A 19,890-nucleotide genomic window follows, 5' to 3' on the forward strand; every position below is an offset into this window, starting at 1 on the left:
GGTCTCATAACAAGATGAAATGTACCAGATTGGTTTTTTTTTTCTTTTCTGTCTTACCACTGAACCTTCATGATGCAGAAAATGTCACTGGCTGAATTCATGTGAAGGACATGTGTCCAGACAGAGGGATGGGATGGACAGGGGAAACATAGTTTAAGTATTGGAATAATGGCTTTTTCAAAATAGCACGGTATCTTACTTCTCTGAATTTTCTTATTAGTTATTTCAAATTAAGGACATCACTACAGCATTCTCTGGCCATGTGTGTCTAATCACTTGCACTCATCCATCTTCTTAGGACCCTTTCTTCTGTCCAAAGTGGTTATTCCCCATCATGGGGTGTGGGTTTTTTTCGGGGGGGGGGGGGGGGGAAATGAAAGCATCCATAAGCCTTAAACAATTACACATGTGAAGAAAAAGTAAGAATCAGGAAAACCAAGTGAGACTGATAGACAAGCATAATACTACTGTACTTTGTAGCCTTACTTTGAAAACCTTCCAGGAGCTGTACAACCAATTGGGGATTGGTGGCTGAGATTTAGAAAAATGTGTTCTTATTTATATATATATATATATTGTATGCATGGGAATAATATGGACAGCACCTTGGTTTAAGCCAAATTACATTTTAAAAAATACTAGTGCTTTTTAAAATGGATCAAATATATATATTACTATTACTGTTTCTATATACTACTATTATTACTATTTGTGAATCCTCTTACTGAAACAATAGTGACTGTTTGAATTTAAACAGTTTGCTGGCAGTTGTTCATAGTTAGACCAGTATCCAGTGCCAGTTGCTTCTTTTTAATCACTTTATTTTATAGTGCAAGAAATGCCATTCAGAAACAAATCTTTAAATTAATATAGGTTCATCCAAAACAACTTGCTTTAAAAGAGCATTTTTAAAGAACCATTATTATTTAAGCTAGTGGCCATAACACCTTAAGTAGCATTATGCTACTTAATTTTTTGATTTAGTTCTATATTAATGAAAAAAAAAAAAAACCAAAAAAACCACCAAGAACAAAAAAAAAAAAAAAAATTTAAAAAAAAAAAAAAAAAAAAAAACCAAACAAAAAAAAAGGAACTACCCCCCCCCCCCCCCACCGGAAATTTGATTTCAGATGTCATTTGATCTGAGATGTCATTTGACTTGAGATGTGAAGCCCAAATATACAGAATGTAGTCACATACTACAGTAACTACAAATAACAATGGTGTTTACATAGGTTCCTCTCTGAATTCTTGAGGCTAGTGGTGTGGATTGATGATGCTGTTAGCCATTTTTATTGCTTGATATAGAACTTTGGTCCAATTCCTAGAAAATGTAAATATTTAGCAAACAGTGGCACTAAGATAAGTGATTAACTGTAAGCCCTGAATTCCATTAATGTAATGGCACCAATGTTGAATAGAGCAGCCCTTGTTGCACATAATGTCAAACCATGGTTCAGTGTTTCACATTGCACAGATCTTGGACTCAAGTTCCACTTCCCTCTCATCCACAGCTCAGTGAATTCTGAACATTTTCTTTCCTTGTTGTGACATCAGAACCTCTATAAAGAGATGTTGCTCTTAACTATATTTTATCTAAACAAGCCAACTCCAATGCATGTGTTTTGAAGCTTTTCTGTTTCAATAAACCAAAATTTAGGGTTCAGATGAAGCAACTAGTTTAGCATTTATGTGTGAGCCATAACTATGTGTGTGAAAGATGCCTTAACATAATTTCTACAAACAATGAAAAGTAATTATGGATTAAATTTGCATTTTAATGACTTCTATAGGATCTATACAATTTTATCTCTAAGGAGCTATTATTTTTTATGGTTTCTAGCAATGTTAATTGACTGTAAAATAACTGCAACCCAAACCCAAACTATTCCTTCTTCTCCAGCTGTTTTCACCACCTTGTATATTGAACTCCATCAAAAAACTAAGGCAGGTACTGTAAAGCAGCACTGGGACAGTGTCTTTTTTTATCCTTATACTAGTGCATCCAATTGACTTGATGTTCAAGGGATTATTTCAGATATGATGTTTGTGTCTCATATGATTTTATAGAGCATGACTTGAACATCTGTAATGTAATAATCTGTAATCTGTAATATAATGCCATCACATCACAATGTCAGAATGATGTGGATGGTGCCAGTGCTTTTAGAAGTTAACTGTCTAAACTATGTGCAACGCATGGCAAAACCAGTGTCACGTGGAAGGGACCTACTTATCAAGACATGAACGAGTTCATCTTAAACTGTGAGGGAAATAGCTTTGGTGGAAAGTGACAGCATAAAACACAATCACAAAACACATCATATGTCCCAGTATATAAAAAGGATATGGGGCCACTTTTGCATTGAGATTAAAGGAGTGAAGAGAGAACCAAAGCAATCAAGTGGCAATATGTATTTAGAGGTGTTTAGAGGTGAGCAGTCAGCATGCTGACAGTAATGTTGCAGTTGTTTCTTTGAGGATTAATCTTCTTAGATAAGGGAAATAGCATGAGAATAACTGATTCCTTCATATAGCAATGTGCAGTGCACTATGCTCTGTGTTTGCATGCCATCTGTTATTTTAACAGAATCATCAACATTAAAGATTAAACCTAGTAGAGAATTCACTCAAGATTCAGTCCTACTCAGTACCTCAATGTGAGGATTAGCATGATTAACTCTAAAGATTTCTCTGCTGTTGTGGACCTTATTGACAGCTTTTATTGCCAAAAAGTTCTATATTGAAAGAAGTGATTCACTTTTGGGGCATAAACATTACAGGTGGAAGCCCCTTGTTCTGAAAAGGAGCTGTAGGAGAGAGAAAAAGGTCAAAGCTTAAACTATATCCCGTGCTAGGTTTCTGGTGTAGATTGGCTCTACCAAAGCACTGATAGGCAATGTTGGCAGGTTTCAGCAGCAAATTGTTGTCCCTATATTTTGGCAGCAAACTGAAAACCCATTAAAACAATTAGAAAATGTTCTGTTTAAAGAATTTCTGGCATTTTCCCATTGGACTGCATATCACACCAGGAGCTTCAGTTTCAACTGAGCATTGCGGCTTGGGGCTAGAAAAACATTCTTAGGTACTACCTACAGTTCATGTGTTGCCCAGCCTTCTTCTAGAATAAGAAAGCTTAAAGACATAGCTCATCTTTTTTTTCTGTCAGCTGCTTTGACTCTGGGTTTGGGAATGTGTGAAATCCTTTTTACCACTGATGTTATGGCAGAATTTTCACAAAGGTTGAGGTATTTATCCCTTGCATGGTGTTTGGCCTAGAAGCAGGGTAGTTGTATGACAACCGTATGTAATTTATCAGTATATTGTTTCCCTTTAATTCAGTGCAGTTATTGCCTCTTTGGTAAGCTTTTATAGCAGTACTTTTTAAGCTATCTGATGTGGTGGACTGGTAGGTTTTTTGTTTTCTCACCACATGCCAAGGACCAGGGCCAAGTTTGCAACCATTGACTACAATAGTTTCTTTCTTTCCTGGAAGCTCTGTGGAGACCTGCAGCAGATAGTTTAGGGACTGGCAAAAGTCCATTGACCTCACTTTGAGTCATTCTGATTTACACAATTACTGGTTTGGTGTCTTCTGAGAGATACCATAGCAACAAAACTGTGTCCATGTTCAAAGCTTATGTTAACATCTACAGGTCAAACAAAACAAATAACTGCTTTTCAACTATTACTGCATATATTTTAAATTGTAGGCCAGCAATCTTTGAAAGAGGATACAAAATCCTTTTCAGGTATCAAACATTTGGAAGATATGTTTAAAGTGAACCTCATATGACTGAAAGTAAAGTTTAAAGGAGTAGATCTAGATAAATACATTGTTTAAAGCTGTAAGGAAATACTTCTAAAACACAGGTGATCTCTTTAAGCAGAGTCCTGTAATGTTTTACACTGACAACTATTTGGCTTTTTTAAAAGCCTGGATATTCGGAAATAAGTTAGCAAAAGCTGCAGGGTTTTCACTTGAATGCAAATTGTTAACAAATGAGTTAAGGGTTGTTCAGTTATAGAGCTATCAGACAGTTATTTTGCTAAAGGTCAAAATAACAGAAAGCTATTTAGCAAACAATATTTAACTGTAAAAAGGAAATGACAGGAAAAAGGAAAGGGGGGCATTCTAAGTGGAAGAGGAGGGAAATAAATCTGCAGCAGCCTTATCAATGTTCTGGAAGTACATGACCTTAATTATTCCACTTGAAAGCTTAAAAACAAAGCACATGTCAGACATGTGTTTGTATAATGTCTAAGGTGCAGGGTATAGTTATGCTTCCCTCCCTTTTTTCTTTCTTTTTCTGTTTTGAGTAGGGATGGGATCTTACAAAAGCAAAAATTGTGTTGTCTATATATATTACAGCATGATCGTATTGCTTTTGTGCTCAAAACCAGCACCGAACATTGGCTGGCCTGTTGTTGCTCTGGCATTTGTTGTCTTCTTTTTTCAGAAGAATTTATCAGGTTTAGCAACCTCTCTAGCTTTCTGTTTCAAAGCATCCCACTCTCATGTTTAGTATCTAATTGAAAGAAAAGCAAAACTGTTTGTAAGATAAGCATTTGTATAACACTGGAAGTTTGACTTCCCATCAGAAAGGGTCTGTTACAGGAAATAGCTGCTAAAAGATAAGGAAAAGCCACTGGCCTGCTCTTGCCTTCACAAATATTTCCAGACTAAGATCTGGAAGGTGCTCTGTTAGCTTCTCTTCAAATGTGCAATCTCTGTTCTCTGTCCTTGGTTACTGGCCAGTGAGAAATAAGGGTAAGTTCACCAAGAGTTTAACTGTTAGCTTTCAGTCAAACAGCAGAAGAGGACTAAACACCATTCCACCCCCTTTTTAATTATTTGTTTGGTTGTGAAAAGCCATGGAGAACATGCCTCCATTACCAAGGAAACTCGCTGATGTTTATTTTACTCCAATGGAGAAGGAAATGCACATCCTATTGCATTCAGTATAATGTAGGTAGACAACATTGACATTTGGATCTGCATTCAGTTGCAAGTCTCCCAATGTTTCCAGGGCAGCATAGTTGCCTTTGAAGCTGAGATATTCCTTCTCCATACCAAGTTAAACAGAGTGAAGATCATTGGCTCAATTGGTCCTCAGTGATAACATCCAATTGGCTACGTAGCACTGTGACCTTATTGTGTGCCCTGGGTGATTTGTTATTGGCTGGAATCACTAGGGAAGACAGAGGACTCGCCAAAAAATGTTTTACATTGTAACAGCAAAGAAGGAAGAAATGAAAATTGAGAACCAAATGTGAACAGGATTTGTGACTTCTGGGGGGGGGGGGGGGGGGGTTGATGCCAAAAAACCATTTTCATATTGCAATTTTCTAAAACTGAAATTCTTGCAAAACTCTAGTTAAAATATCCCATTGAGAAACTGTCAATCTCTTTGGTTGTTTAAAGATTTTCCTAGTTTTGTATCCATCCCTACAAAGCTTACAGTATGAATTTTGTGACTGGAACAAATATTACTTTGAAAATAAATCCTAGTTCAGATTAGCTGGATGCTTTGTGTTATCATGCATGTTGACTTTTTTTATTTGGAGCACTGTTGTGTTTTTTTTCATTTTTTGACTTATATTTTCACAAAACTATTGAAATGATTTAGCTTTAATTTTAGTGTAGTGAAATATAAGTGCTCAACTTCTTTTTTCTTTTTGGTTTTGCATGGTTGGATTTGGAAAAGCTAATAAAATTATCCACACTGTTTGTTGTTCTTGAAGAGAGAAATACTTACTGATCTGTTAAAGTCTTCCTGTTTTCCTTGCTTGAACATAGCTTGTCATTGCATCAACACAGGGTGATGTCTTATGACTCACCCTGGGAGTGAGCTCTCCTGTACTGAGTGGAATTTTCTTTTGAGTAAACATGCCTGAGATGAGCCATATTGTGTGGGACATGCATCTAGAACATCTAGTTAATGACAGATGGTCTTAACCACTCAGCTATATAGAGTGTGAATTACACCTGTCTATACAGCAAAGCAACAAAGGATGAAACCATGAAACTGGGAAGCTTTTATGGAAAGGGCCAAAAACTGCTTTCAGGGGATCAAAAGGAGCACAGTTGCAGCACTTCCCACTACTCCTTGTCCTTCCCATCTCCTTGGAACAGGGAACCCTTGACTCTACAGATGTTTTGCCTACAAATCGGATTAGTTCTATAACTGGCCTGGACAGTGGTAAGACGTTGTGGCAATTGTAATCCAAAAATCCATACATCCCTGTTCTACAGCAAATGGGAAAGAACAAAACCAGTGTGAGAATTTACAGTTTTGCAGCTGTACATCTTTTAGTTATTTAAACACTGAAGAGTGAAGCTTGGGCTTCATAGTTCATAGAGAAGGCTCTATTCTTGTTCTGCAGTAAGGCATTTCCTGCATAGCTCTGAACACAGTGACTAGGCACATATCTGTTTTGTATATGCTTATGTCAGTTGAGCATTCTGTGGTCCTCACCATTCTCTGCTAACAAGGAGGACCAGCTTGTGATGTGAGAATTCCACACAGCTGGTTTCTTTCTCTGATTGAAGATGTATCACAAGGAAACAGGGAACTTCCTGGAGATGCATCCAAGCTATATTTCTAGTTGCTTGGTTCTGTTTCCCCAGTGTGTTGTCAATGTAAACAGGCTCCCATGCTCAGCAGGGACTAGGCCTCAGGGATGCCAAAAACAAAATGTTATGTTTTACTCACCATGCAATGAATTTGCAGAATGAGAGCAGTTGCTAGCCCAAGAGGCTGCTACATCTGAAATGGTGTCCCCAAGCAATCCTGTGCATATCTACTCAGATGAAAGTCCTGCAGTGGGACTTAGTACCAAGCTATATTTTATTGGGTTGCACTCTGAAGAAGCCAGAAGTCATAGAAAGAGTGCTGCATTATATTATGCTAGTTGTAAAGCACTCAAAATGGGAAAACCTAGTTTTTCTTGGATTAGTCGTACTTGACCAAATGGCTTCCCTGCCCAATTTACCATTGTTGTTGTCATTGTTGTAACAATAACGATGATGTTACCTCTTTGTGTAAAAATTACACAGCACATATGCTAGCACAGGCAGATTGTAAGGCTTAGCTATAATTTTTCTATCAGGGTTCCATTCAAGCAGTGGCTTTTCCAGCAGGAATAGACAAGGATGCCTTGGGAGTTTGCATTCATCCTTGCTGGTCGTATATGCTGTAACAGGAAAAGCTCTTCCTATCTCCAAAATGCTGTGTTCTCTCTGTAGAGATAACCCCAGCCTGTTTCACAAGCTGATGATGAAAACGTTACAGTTTTCATTGGGAATATATTAACTTATGTATTTGAAACTGAGAATAGCTCTCTATGTCTCAAAAGAAGGTGTATCCTCCAGCTATGCCTTTACAAGTGAATATTTATTGTATTTTTACAGCCCACGAGAACATCCTCAGAAAGTATTTATTCCAGGCCTGGATCCAGTATACCTGGCTCACCAGGGCATTCAATCTATGTAAGTATAATTTCATTTTATTTTTTCATGATTGATTACTGGTTTTTGCGATTTATTAGTACTGTCTTAATGAAGAAATAAGAACAGAGATTTTGTTCACCAGTGAGATCAAGAAACCTCACTCTCTATTTACTCCCTGTGCACAGGAGTTTGAAAATTTCTTACCCTATACAGCCTTTCTAGTACTACTTTTCTCATTACTGATTCAGCAGCCAGCCATTGGCAATAATATTCCAAAGTGTTTGGAGAAAAATATGTGTAAAGGAATTTCATTCTCATTTTGCACTAGTAGATAGTTACTTCAATAGTTTTACATGGTTGTCAACCTTACAAGATCAGAGCCTCTTAGAGCAGAGAAGGGCCTGGATCTTTGTAGACATAAGACATTTCCTACTAGTTTGTCTGGCAACTGTGTCTGACTAGAGAATAAAATAAAATTAGAAGCTGAATAGACAAGCCATTCTTAATTCCAGAAAGGCAGTCCAGAAAAAGGACCGAAGAGTAAAAAGGAAAATGATCAACTGAATCTGGGAAAGGAAGTAAAACAAGAAAGGTCAGGAGCAAGGGACTGGAGTTTGAGAGCTGTAAACAGTGTTTTTTTAAAGAACAAAATATGCTTAACTTGCAATAAAAATTGTTTTGTAACACGAAAGAGTAGTTATCAATCAAAATTGGACTGATTGGCCAAAACAAAAAGACAACAAAACCTACTTGGATCCTGGGGAAAAACTGTTTTTCCTCAGGAATGCAATGTCTCAAATTATAAAAGGCCTGCCGGTCTGCCATTATTCTGATGGTGAATGAGAAATCTAACTAGTGTTGTTATACAAGGAGCAAATGACTGTCTTTTTGGAGAAATATAAACTTCTTCATAAAATAACCATGTCTCCAAACAATTTCAGTGTGATTCAGAAATGATCAATGAAAAGGCAGCAGTGGGAAATAGAATAGATACCAAGTTACATTCTAACAGCAGCTGGTATCAGCAGAAACAGTGCAGAAAAAGTCTTATATACACTAAGGATATTAGTTTGGCACTCAGCGAAATCAGCTGGTCCTTCTCCCCACATCTTCTGGGGCAGGTGCTTAAAACAGAACTTTTTTTTTAAATGAACTGCTGGTTTCAAGCTACAGAGAATGCTCTGGAGTGAAGCCAGCATGTACACATGGGTGGACTCAGAGCCCTTGGCAAATTTGGGAAACTCAGGTTTTTATTACATACTCTAGTTTCTAATCTGAAAACCAGGCAGGCTTTATATATTGTTTGTATTCACAAAGGATTAATTAAAGTGCTTTAACAGCAGTAGCATTAAAATGTCCAGACATGCATGCTCAGTTTTCTAAAACAAACAAAACAAAAGTGGCTTTTAAAAGTTACAGTTGCACAAGATATTTTGTCAGGGCTAGTGATTATTTTAAAACAAGTTAGGGGAATATGTAGTGGAATTAAATTCACATCTGTTTGTAATATCCATTGAAAAGCTAGAATTATGAGGTATTAGTTGTGAAGTGAAAATGTCAAATAATGCAAATGAAATATTTAAGTATATTTTTAATAATGCTTCTTTAATTAACAAAATTCAATATATACGGTATATGCTTGCACTCCTGATTTTTTCACTTTAGATTATCCCAGCATATAATTCTTCCCATTCTCTCCCTATTTTTTTAAAATTCATCTTTCATTTTTTGGCACACTGTTTTAAAAGACTAACAGTGAAATCCTGTATGTACTTACTCAGATGTTAGTACCTTTATTTCAGTGAGAGATCTTTTGGGATAGACATTTTACTGAATACAGTGGGATTGACTTTTATACAAAAATGCTAGGATTTTATTATGGATTATCTGAACTATGCTATTCATGGAATTACTTCATGTATCAGCCCTGTAGACCAGTGCCAATGCTTCTGAGTCCAAAATGGCAGCACCCATACATAAATAGGAATTAGAGGAAAGCATAGCAAAGCTTCAAGGTTTAGAAAACTTTTATTATTATTATTATTAATTATTTTAAATCGCAAACAAGTGAATGCCCTTAAAAAAGGCAGAAAACCAGATGTATACATTTCATTCACTTGGGTTAGTAGCTGTTAAAATGCATGAAACCAGGGATTATATGACAGGCTTCCAGAAACCGTTCTGCAGTCTTCCAGACCAGAGGGCTGAGAGAAGTGAGAAGAGGGATGGTGGGTAGAAAGGAGAGAGATTGATGGGACGGGAGCAGAAACAGTGGAAGAGAGAAGTGTAGGAGGGTGATAAAAGCAGAAACTAGAATCTGAAAGAGTTGAACAAATATTTGAGAAAGAGGGAAAGAAAGGATGCGACCGGGAGATGGAAGAAGATGAAGGAAGAATAACATCTGCTGCAACAAACGTAAGAGATCATAGGAGAAGGGGTGAACAGACAAATAAGCAAATTTGTGGCAGAAACAGAGATGGAAATGTGAAGACATGTGACAAAGAAAAGAGGACCAAAAAGGAGAAGTAAAATGTGAAACACACCTGAAAGAGAGGAAGAGCAATGATATAAAGAGGAAGGAAAAGGATATACAGCAATCCAAATTACTGAACTCATTAATTAGTCCATGCAGTGTTTTGTTATGGGCTCCATTTGTTGTTATAGCTGTAAGTATTGTTGTGTCTGGTATATTTTCTTAATAGGTTACTTGGCTGGAATCATAACATAGTTTGCTATTCTGCAAATAGTTCATTTTTGGCTTAAATCTAAATAATCCTGGTTTATTTTTGAAAAGAACAAGAAAATGTCTTGAGTAAGGTAAAATGAATAGAGGAATATAATCTTTGAAGTTTATCACACTAACGAGATTCCGTGGGAAAATGGGCTTTAAACTAGATTTAAACCCACAAAATCCCAGAAATTCCCAGAGTTTATCACACGATGTCACAATTAACATGAAATAATGTGAAGTTAATCCGAACGCAAAGTAGAGAAAACCGGTAGCTTTTTACTTTCCAAACAACTCGAAAGTAAAAAAGCTGCTGTTTTTCTCTGCTTTGCGTTTCAGATTAACTTGGGCGCGTTACAGACTGCCCCTTTGGGGCGGCCTGTGGCGCGCCTTTCCCCGGTGTATCGGGGCCTCAGCGGCTAGAACGGCAGCCGCTGAGGCACCATCCACCGCTTTCCGGGCCACGGGGAAGCGGCAAAAGGCCGCTTCCCTGCAGCTTCGAAAGGGTGTCCTTGGGGCTTCAAGTTCAAGCCCCAAGGACACCCCAACGGCAGCGGGGACTCCAGAAAGGGGACCGCTTGGCCCCTTTCTGATTTGCGTCGCTGGTGCAGCCTTCACATGGCTGCACCAGCAATACAAACCAGGAAGGAGCTCCGTTTCGGAGTTCCTTCCTGCTCCGCCGAAAGGGCACATTAAGCACCCTCGCACGGAGCAATGGCGTCACATCTGCGCCACCTCGTTTGGAGGCGGCACGTTCGTGACGCCATCATGGTGGCGGCTGTGTGGAACAGCCGCTGCCATTTTGTGCGCGCAGAGCGCGTGCTAGGGTTAAGGGTGTGTGGAAGCACCGCCCCTTCCTAACCCTAGTACGCGCTCCGCGCGTACTTTAATGGCGGTCTGTAACCCGCCTTAGTGTTCTTTCACTTAGGTAGTCCCTAGTGTGATAAACTAACCGAATTTGCAAGTTTGGTTTAAATTTGAATGTACTTTAAATCACGCTTAACTCCCTTTTCCCGCAGGATCTCCCCTGGTGTGATAAACTCTTTTGACATTGTTGTCCTTGTTTATTGCTGTCAAGTAACCTTTGATTTACTGTGGTTTTATGAATAAGAGACCTCCAATTTACCTTGTCATCAACAGCCCTGTTCAGGTCCTGCAGACTCAGGAATGTGCATATATTGATAGAGTCTATCTGTCTGTAATGGGATATTTTCTTAATGCCTCCCACTTCACCAAACATTATCATATGTTCTAATGAGTCATGTGTCTCATAATATAGCCAAGGTACGATAGCCTCCCTTTGGTCATTTTGGCTCCTAGGGTGAGTTCATCCTCGATTTGTTCTATTACCCATTAATTGATCATTTTGGCAGTCTGTCATATCCACGGAACCCTTTTCCAGTACTACAATTCAAATAAATTAATTTCCTTCCTGTCAGCTTTCTTCACTGAGCAGCTTTCACATCCATATATAGAAATGGGAAATATTATGGAATAGGCAATGCTGACTTTGTTATTCCTTGATACATATTTACACTTGAGGATCTTATCTAGATCCTTCATAGCATTACTCCTAGGTTCGTAGTCCTCTTCTGCTTTCTTTGGTTTTGGTTAATGAATAAACTAAAGAGATTATCACATGCGGTGCTTCTGTCACCCAAAAGTCATCAAAATGGGCAGAAGCGTCACCAGTGTGATCATGCCGCTAAGAAAAGGGCTTCTAAAGTGAAACGGAAGCGTTACCATAATGGAAATGTCATGGCATCATCAGGGAAGCAGCCTTTTTCTTATTAACGGATTAATCCATTAATGATAAGAAAAGGGCTTCTCTGCAGACAATTCCATGGTACTAACAATAATGTTTCACTTTAGAAGCGCCAGGCATGATCACACTGGTGATGCTTCTGCCCCATTTTGATGATGTTTGGACACCGGAAGCACTGCATTTTGGTGATGGAAGCGCCACGTGTGATAATCTCTTAGATAGAGAAAGTCTCTGATTACTTCAGTATCCTAATCCACTTTAAAGCTCATCTGTGGTCATTTTTTCTTCTTCTTAACATTAAGCAGTAACACTGATTTTGCATTTCATTCCTTGACATTCCTCAGTAGTCATTCCAATTCTTTGCCATATTCTGTCATTAGTATAATATTGTCCACATATCTTAAATCACTGATGGTGCTTCCTCCAATGTTCATGCCTCCTTTTAACTAGTCTAATCCACCTTTCCATATGATACATTGTGTATAAACTCAACAGCCTTTTCTTACCTCTTTGCCAATTGAAAACCATTCTGTTTCTCCATGTTTTGTCCTGACAGCGCTGTCTTGTCCTGAGTATAGGTTATACATAAGAACAAGCAAGTTTCTTAAAAATAATTTTAAATTAAATGTTAAGATATAACATTAAACATAGAAACTCTTTTCAATAGGATGCAAATTTCATAATAATAATGAAAATTAGTAACATTCTATCCTATCTTACCTTCCCTACTTTAAATACACATACTGGTGTTAATAGTATAATAATAAGTGTTAATTTTCTTCATCCTTTTTTCCCTTCTCCTTCTAACTGCCTTCCTTCCCTATCTCTCTTATGGGCTCTTCAGACCAGCCATTAAGGCTGGCCTGGGGATGGAGACAGAGCATTGCATCCATATGACACACTCCCTGACTCTGCCCCCAGGGCGCTGTGATGCCATATGCCGCTCCACATGGCATGCAGTGTCACATGATCCTCTGGCACCGCGTCCACATAACGTAGCACTGAAGGAGTGCTGTATAGTTGCAGCACCATGGCTATTGCGCCCTGGAAAGGCCAGATCGGGACTGCAGTGTGCAGTTGCCGTGGCCCCATCCGGCTTGGAAAGGTGCAGCATCGCACCATCCCTTAAGGGCTGTGTGTACAGCCCCTTAGGTCCTTTATTTCCCACTTCATGCTTTCTTTCCATCTATTCTCACTTCTGTATCTCTTTCTTTCCTTCTCTTCCTCTTCCTTTCACTCTTCCTTTCTCACCTGGTCTTACTTTCCATCTACATACTATTTCCCTCTTCTTTCCTTTACTATCTTCTCTTTACTCTCTTTTTGATTAACTTTGTCCAACTTTCCCCTTGCATTCTTTGCATAGGTTAAACAAATAGAAATACATAAATAATAGCCACATTATAAAACAACATTTCTATGTCTACAGTTACTTCCTTTCTTACAGATTTGATAGGTTTTAATTCTAACGTGTAGTCCTCAGTATACATTTTTTGTATCTACAAATATTGCATGTTTCATGTATTACATTTCTATATTTCTCTTTATCTACATTGCTTTTTAAATACTTGAACTATTTTATTTTAACCCTTGTTTAGTCTACCTACTATTTAAATCCTTCTATCACCCAAGATCCCCTTCTTTGGCTTAGCTATTCTGTTACACAATTCCAGTCTGTTTCAAACTTCCAGGTCTCCTTCTTCTAATAGTCTTGTTAGTCTGTCCATTTCCACCACTTCATACACTTTTCTAATGTTATAGCACACCCAATTCTTTTAGTTTACATGATCGTGAATCATGTGGAAGACATCTGTTATACTTTTTTTTTCTTTTGGTTTACTTCTTGTATTTCTTTGTGCTCTTAAACTGGTTCTCTTTGTCCCTATGCAGAAGTTGCTGAATAGTTGTCCTAAGGATTCTGACCCTATTTCTGTCATCCCTTTACTTCTCACCTCTCTGACTAAAGATTTTCATCTGTTATCCAGTTGAGTTTTTCTTTCTTATTGGCTGCAGATAGTGTCTTTTTACATTCTTCCCTAAAAACATACCCAGTTTTGATCCAGAGTTCTTCTGGCTCTTTGTCTTACTCATATGAATCTGTTCCTTACATGACCTTTAAATTCCACAGGGATGTTGTTCAGTTTGTATTTTGCCATGATGATGGATCTAGTGTACTTTTTAAAGCCTTATTCTATTTTTTCTTTTTAATATTAACTGTACATGATCTGTGGCACAATCTGCTCCTGGACTTGTTTTTAGAGAGAAGGGAATTTCTACATCTTTTGCTTCTAGTTAAATAATCTATTTGATTTCTGTATGGGTCATCAGGTTGCCTCTTTGGTTGCCTAAAAATGTGTTTGCAATGAACAAACCGATTTAGCCTCACAACATTCAATAAGTCACACAATAAGACTCCTTCACAGAATTGTTCAGTTTCTTCCCCTTCTGTTTTATGTCTCTGTTCTCTTCTATCATGAACATGATAATGGTTATATTGATAGGTTTCCCTGATATCTTACTGGTCTTGTTTGATGAGACTTTGCATTATGTCCCTTGACTATTTGTTCCATGTGCTATTGATGCCATCCCATTTTTGTTAGATTTTTGTTTCTTGAGTAAAACACTGTAATTAACTGAATATGTCCCATTACAGTCCACTTTAGCTCATTCACCCCAAGTATTGCAATGTTCATTTCTTGTTGTACAGTATCTAGCTTTTCTTGATCATGCTTCTCACATTCTTTTGGCTTGAATCCAATTGCATCAGTAAGGACAGTGGTACTTGTACTTGTCCACTGTCTTCCCCAGTAGCTGGTTGACTGCTTGTGACCTGGGAATTTCCAGTGCTATCTGTTGTTTCATTTTGGATTGGATTGTCTTCGGGGTTTTGTGGTTAAAAAAATAGTTAATGTTGCCTCCTTCTGCACAATATTAATAAGAATTAATATTATAGAGATTTTGTAGTACCTTTGAAACTAACTGAAACTAACTGGAGCGTGTCCAGAGGAGGACAACTAAAATGGTGAAAGGTCTGGAAACCTTGCCCTATGAGGAACGACTCAGGGAGCTGGTGATGTTTAGCCTGGAGAAGAGAAGGTTAAGAGGTGATATGATAGCCCTGTTTAAATATTTGAAGGGATGTCATATTGAGGAGGGAGCAAGCTTGTTTTCTGCTGCTCCAGAGAACAGGACCCGGAACAATGGATGCAAGCTACAGGAAAAGAGATTCCACCTCAACGTTAGGAAGAACTTCCTGACAGTAAGGGCTGTTCAAAAGTGGAACAAACTCCCTCGGAGTGTAGTGGAGTCTCCTTCCTTGGAGGTCTTTAAGCAGAGGCTGGATGGCCATCTGTTGGGGATGCTTTGATTTGGATTTCCTGCATGGCAGGGGGTTGGACTGGATGGCCCTTGTGGTCTCTTCCAACTCTATGATTCTATGAAAAAAAGAAAAAGAAAGAAGTTTGTAGCATGAGCTTTCATAGACTTTAGTCTTCTTCTTCAAATGCTTGTGGTGGAGTGGAAGCTAGGGGCAGACAGGAGTGGAGGAGTTTAACTGAAGAATTAAGAATTTAATTTAAGAATTAGTTATGTTGCCATTGCTGTTGTCTCTGAGAGATCTTCTGCCAGTCTCCCCCATTACTGCTGTTGCCCAGTATCTGTTTAGTTTGGCCTCTGAACAAACAATAGCTGCTCAATTTGGCATTTAGTCTGGCTCCTCAACAAAAGTCTGTCTCACATAGGCAACTCTTCCAGTAACAGTGCTACCAACAGCATAGTGTCTTGCCTTACAGGAGAATGCCATCCTACCATTATGGCAAGATGGTGATTTCTTCATAGAGGTGATTTGACATATGAAAGTTTCATTCTGTTTAATAAAGTATGGCTTTTTGTTCCTTCTGCAATCACATGAAGCATTTGCCAAAATTTATAAGAGCCATAGAAGTTGCTCTCCACTGAGTCTCAGTGGTAGTATATCTAGTAAGTACTTCCTGCTCTAATAAGCGATGATATGTTACAGTCTCAAGGTCCTTGATCTAGCTGCCCCAAACCATGTAACTTTTATATGCACTTATAGAGTTCAAATTATTTGGGGGTGTAAGTTGGGAGCTTTTGGGGGTGGCAAGGGGGCTTTAGAGGTTAAAAAAGAAGGCCATGGGCCACATTTTTCCCACCTCTGGGTTAGGTTATGCATCAGTTAAGGTACTTAAAATGTGTGCATCAACCTGGTGTGGTGAGATGACATGAACATCATCCAGGGCTGCTGCTCCTCTGGGCTAAGATTCTTTCCTTTTAGCAATCCTTCTAACATAGCATATATCATGCATATTTTAATATGTTGGAATAATTATAATATGTCCTGAAGTGGTCATAATTGCATTTTTCTCTAAGAATGACTTATGAAGCCTGAAATAAGTTGAACACAGAGTATTTAGGGAGGTACCACATTCCATAAAACTATTACGTTCGAACTGTAGGACTTCATAACTGTAACCATCTGTGTGCCAGTTAAGATGAAGAAAGGCATAAACATAGTCTCACAGATGTAAAGCTTGTTTTGTAGCTTAGAGTACAGGTTCATGAATTATTTACAGATACAGCAGGATTATGTATTTAAAGAAGAGGTTTTTCCCCATTGGCTAAAGTATCATAGTTCAGAAAGTTTTAAATTAACATGTGCTGCTTTATTCTTAGAGATGGCTTGTTTCAGACACTAAAGATTTCTGTTTTAATATATTTCTAAATAAACCATTAAAGGCATTTTGAAGTGGAGAGTTTCTTATCAACTGTAGGCTGTCATGAATTCTTGAGGATGAGTGGAATAGAAATGTGATTAAGAGCAGTAATAAAACTGAATTATAACTTTTCTGTCATCTGATTGCCACCCCTACTGTTCTCAACATTCTTTTAAGACAGAGATTGGCAAGATATGTGACGTATTTTGCTAATGGAAAAATCAAAACCAAAATAAGGAAGTTGCTCCCAAAGGCTGCCCACTGCGTTATTGACAGAGCTGGATTTAGAATTCATAGTAGAATGGGACTGATGTGTTTCCAAGTTTGGGCCATAAATGTTTATTCCAGTGTAGATGCTAAACCCAAAGAGAAAAGGATGGTTGCTTCCTTTAAAGCATGGGCTGGCAACCTAGGGTTTTTATTTAACTCTCTTACATAACAAAGTCCCTTCAAAATGAATTGCATACAACAGAATCTGCACATTTGTGTTTGTGTGTTAATTTATCTTCTGTCTTTGACCTTCAGGCAAAAGTAGACAATGAGATCCTTGATTATAAGGATTTAGCAGCCATTCCCAAAGTCAAGGCCATTTATGACATTGAGCGTCCTGACCTAATTACTTATGAGCCCTTCTACACTTCCGCCTATGAGGAGAGACAAGAGAGGCAGAGTCTTGGAGAGGTAATGAATTCGGGAGTCACCCATTCCCTTTTATATGAACTATTATTAAAAGCCAGCTTGGACTTTGTCCTCTTTAGCCTTTTTCCTCTTTATGATATGTTGCTGCTACTGGTGTTCTGTTCAAAATGCTTCACATCTCTCTAACCTTGAAAGAACTATGATGGTCTTTGTCTTGCAGCATGAGCATTGTTCCTACAAGCTGCTACTAAAACATGCAAGTGGCTTCTCTGTGTCTCTTATCATTATCATCATTATTATTATTGACTGTACACTACAAGATCTGCTGTCTAAATGTGTTCTAGTGCTACTTTCTTCCCACCTTCATAACACCTGCCAAATGATTTGTGAAGCAAGCCTAGTGGTGCTGCCTGGAAGTATGTGATTTTAAAGCACCAGCGGAGGGGCAGAGATTCTGGAGTTTTTCATGGAAATAAAAGGGGACATAAGTGGCACACAGTCCTGAAGGAAAACTGATGTTTGTCCATTGTATTTATGTGAAGCATGGACATCCAAAGAGTGATTTTCCATCGTAAAATTTCAGAAGCCATTTGATTGGTTACAAGAAAACTAATAATAATAATTGTACTGTAATAACCAAAAAACTGATAACTGGCTATAAGGAAACCGACTGGGCATGCATTTTTTAAAAAGGACCTCTCCTAACAGTCAAGATAGAACACAATTGAGTCATTAAAAAACCTGCATTCTGCTAGCTACAGCTTCCTTTGTTATGTTCTACTGAATGATCACCACATCTTAGAACCATTATCAAAATACCCTGATGGGAAACACATTCTGAGAAGTCATAAACATGACAAACATCCCATATTGGTGTGGCAACATATGTCAATAAGGCTAGCTACTTTAGTTGAAATGGTCAATGATGAAAGATCAGAAATCATAACCTATCCTAACTGAATAAAGGAATTGTGAAGAGTATGTTCACACGCCAGTTAAAGGTTCAGGGTACCAGAACAAACTCCTGTTTTCTTCCATTGCTGTTTCTATATGAGAGGTTTTGTTTTCACAACACCATCTTTCATATAACCTGTATATCCTTTGGATAGGGTATAATTTATTTCAGAATATATGCAAATTATGTTCAAGTGTGCTATGTATGTCACAGGAGTACTAAATAATGTCTGAGACCTAAAATGCATGGGCCAAATAAGACGGCTTCCAGCCACTTTGTGGGTGTGGCGTTCAAATGACACATGTCCCCAAAGCAGCCAGAAGCTTCTCTGGCACCACAGTTCAGTCCTTTGGACTGGATTAGAAAGGAGTGGATTAAATCCAATTTCTGGTAGCACTGGTTTGGGACCATGGTAGTAGCCCACTTTGGGAGTGGGTCGTGTGATTGCTGCAGTCTTGCCCCAATCACAGGCAGAGCGGTTTCTGGCTGCTCCCTCCAGGCCATCTGAGTGGGATTAAACTGTTCCAAAGGATTTCCTAAACAAAGGAACTTCAAAGGACTCACTAAGGGCCAAAACAGACAGCTGTATAGGAGCAGCTTGACACTGCCCCTTTGAGTGCAGGATTGGTGTCATAGACCCAATCTGGCCTTTTTCTGGTGCAAAAAGAATTGGCAAATGTTTTTTGGTGGTGGCTTTTTGGCATTCCTGTGGTGCATAAATGCCATGCTGCCGGAGCACTGCAATGCTGCCCACCTTCTGGCCAGGAGGGTGGCATGACATTGTCTTGGAGGCATTGTTGGGGCCTGCATCATCTGAATGGCACACCCCCACACCAGCGTATTTTGCTAGTCTGTTTCACCGCTAAATTGGCTTTCCCACAAATAGTACAAATTGTATATGTTTTGGGGTATGTGTTTTTTCCTTGTGAATTGCTTGCAAAGTTCTTTTGGGACTCCTGTTTATTCCAGTGCTGTAGGGATGAGATTAAAAAAATAGAATATTTGCCTTCTTTAAATGATAGGGACAAGTAAAATACAGCTAATTACTAAATAACAAAATTATCAGCTGGGAGATGAGAAAAGGTGTTATCCATTTTTGTCACATGTTCCTCAAAGTATCTTTACTTTATGGCTTCCATATAGTTTGTGGATAGATTTGTTCCAAACAGATTGCCAACAGACACCTGAACACAGATAGTCTGCTGGTAACCAGAGCTATGCATATATGTGTTTATGTAAAGAGAGATAGATTTCCAGTGTGAAGTCGAAGGCTTTCATGGCTAGCATCCATAGATTTTTGTGGGTTTTTTCGGCTATGTGGCCATGTTCTAGAAGAGTTTGTTTCTGACATTTCACCAGCATCTGTGGTTGGCATCTTCAGAGAGTGTTGGCATGGAAGTGAGTGAGATATATGTATACTATGTGACCTTGGGCTGGGAGGGGTGATTTCCATCTCAATCTGTGTATTATTCTGTTGTTGAATGTCAAGGCCTCAGGGTGGGAGGATATGCAAAGAGGATTTGTGTCTGTTTAATTAGAGACCCAGAGAACTCATATATACCACCTGCCCCCTGCTCCCAATAGCATGGTCCAGGCCCGTAGCTAGGCTGGGGCAACTGG

At 38.6% G+C, this 19,890-nt stretch overlaps 1 protein-coding gene across 1 annotated transcript in view; it reads left to right on the forward strand.

The window, feature by feature from the left end:
- Positions 1-19,890, forward strand: part of ABLIM1 (actin binding LIM protein 1) — a 243,386-nt gene that overhangs the window by 164,153 nt on the left and 59,343 nt on the right. Inside the window, exons 9-10 of the mRNA XM_042456481.1 lie at positions 7,415-7,492; positions 17,202-17,357. Coding sequence (XP_042312415.1) covers positions 7,415-7,492; positions 17,202-17,357 — 234 coding nt within the window. The remainder of the gene's footprint in view (positions 1-7,414; positions 7,493-17,201; positions 17,358-19,890) is intronic.

This window comes from Sceloporus undulatus, chromosome 3 (genome assembly GCF_019175285.1).
Source record: "Sceloporus undulatus isolate JIND9_A2432 ecotype Alabama chromosome 3, SceUnd_v1.1, whole genome shotgun sequence".
NCBI classification, from domain to species: Eukaryota; Metazoa; Chordata; class Lepidosauria; order Squamata; family Phrynosomatidae; genus Sceloporus; species Sceloporus undulatus.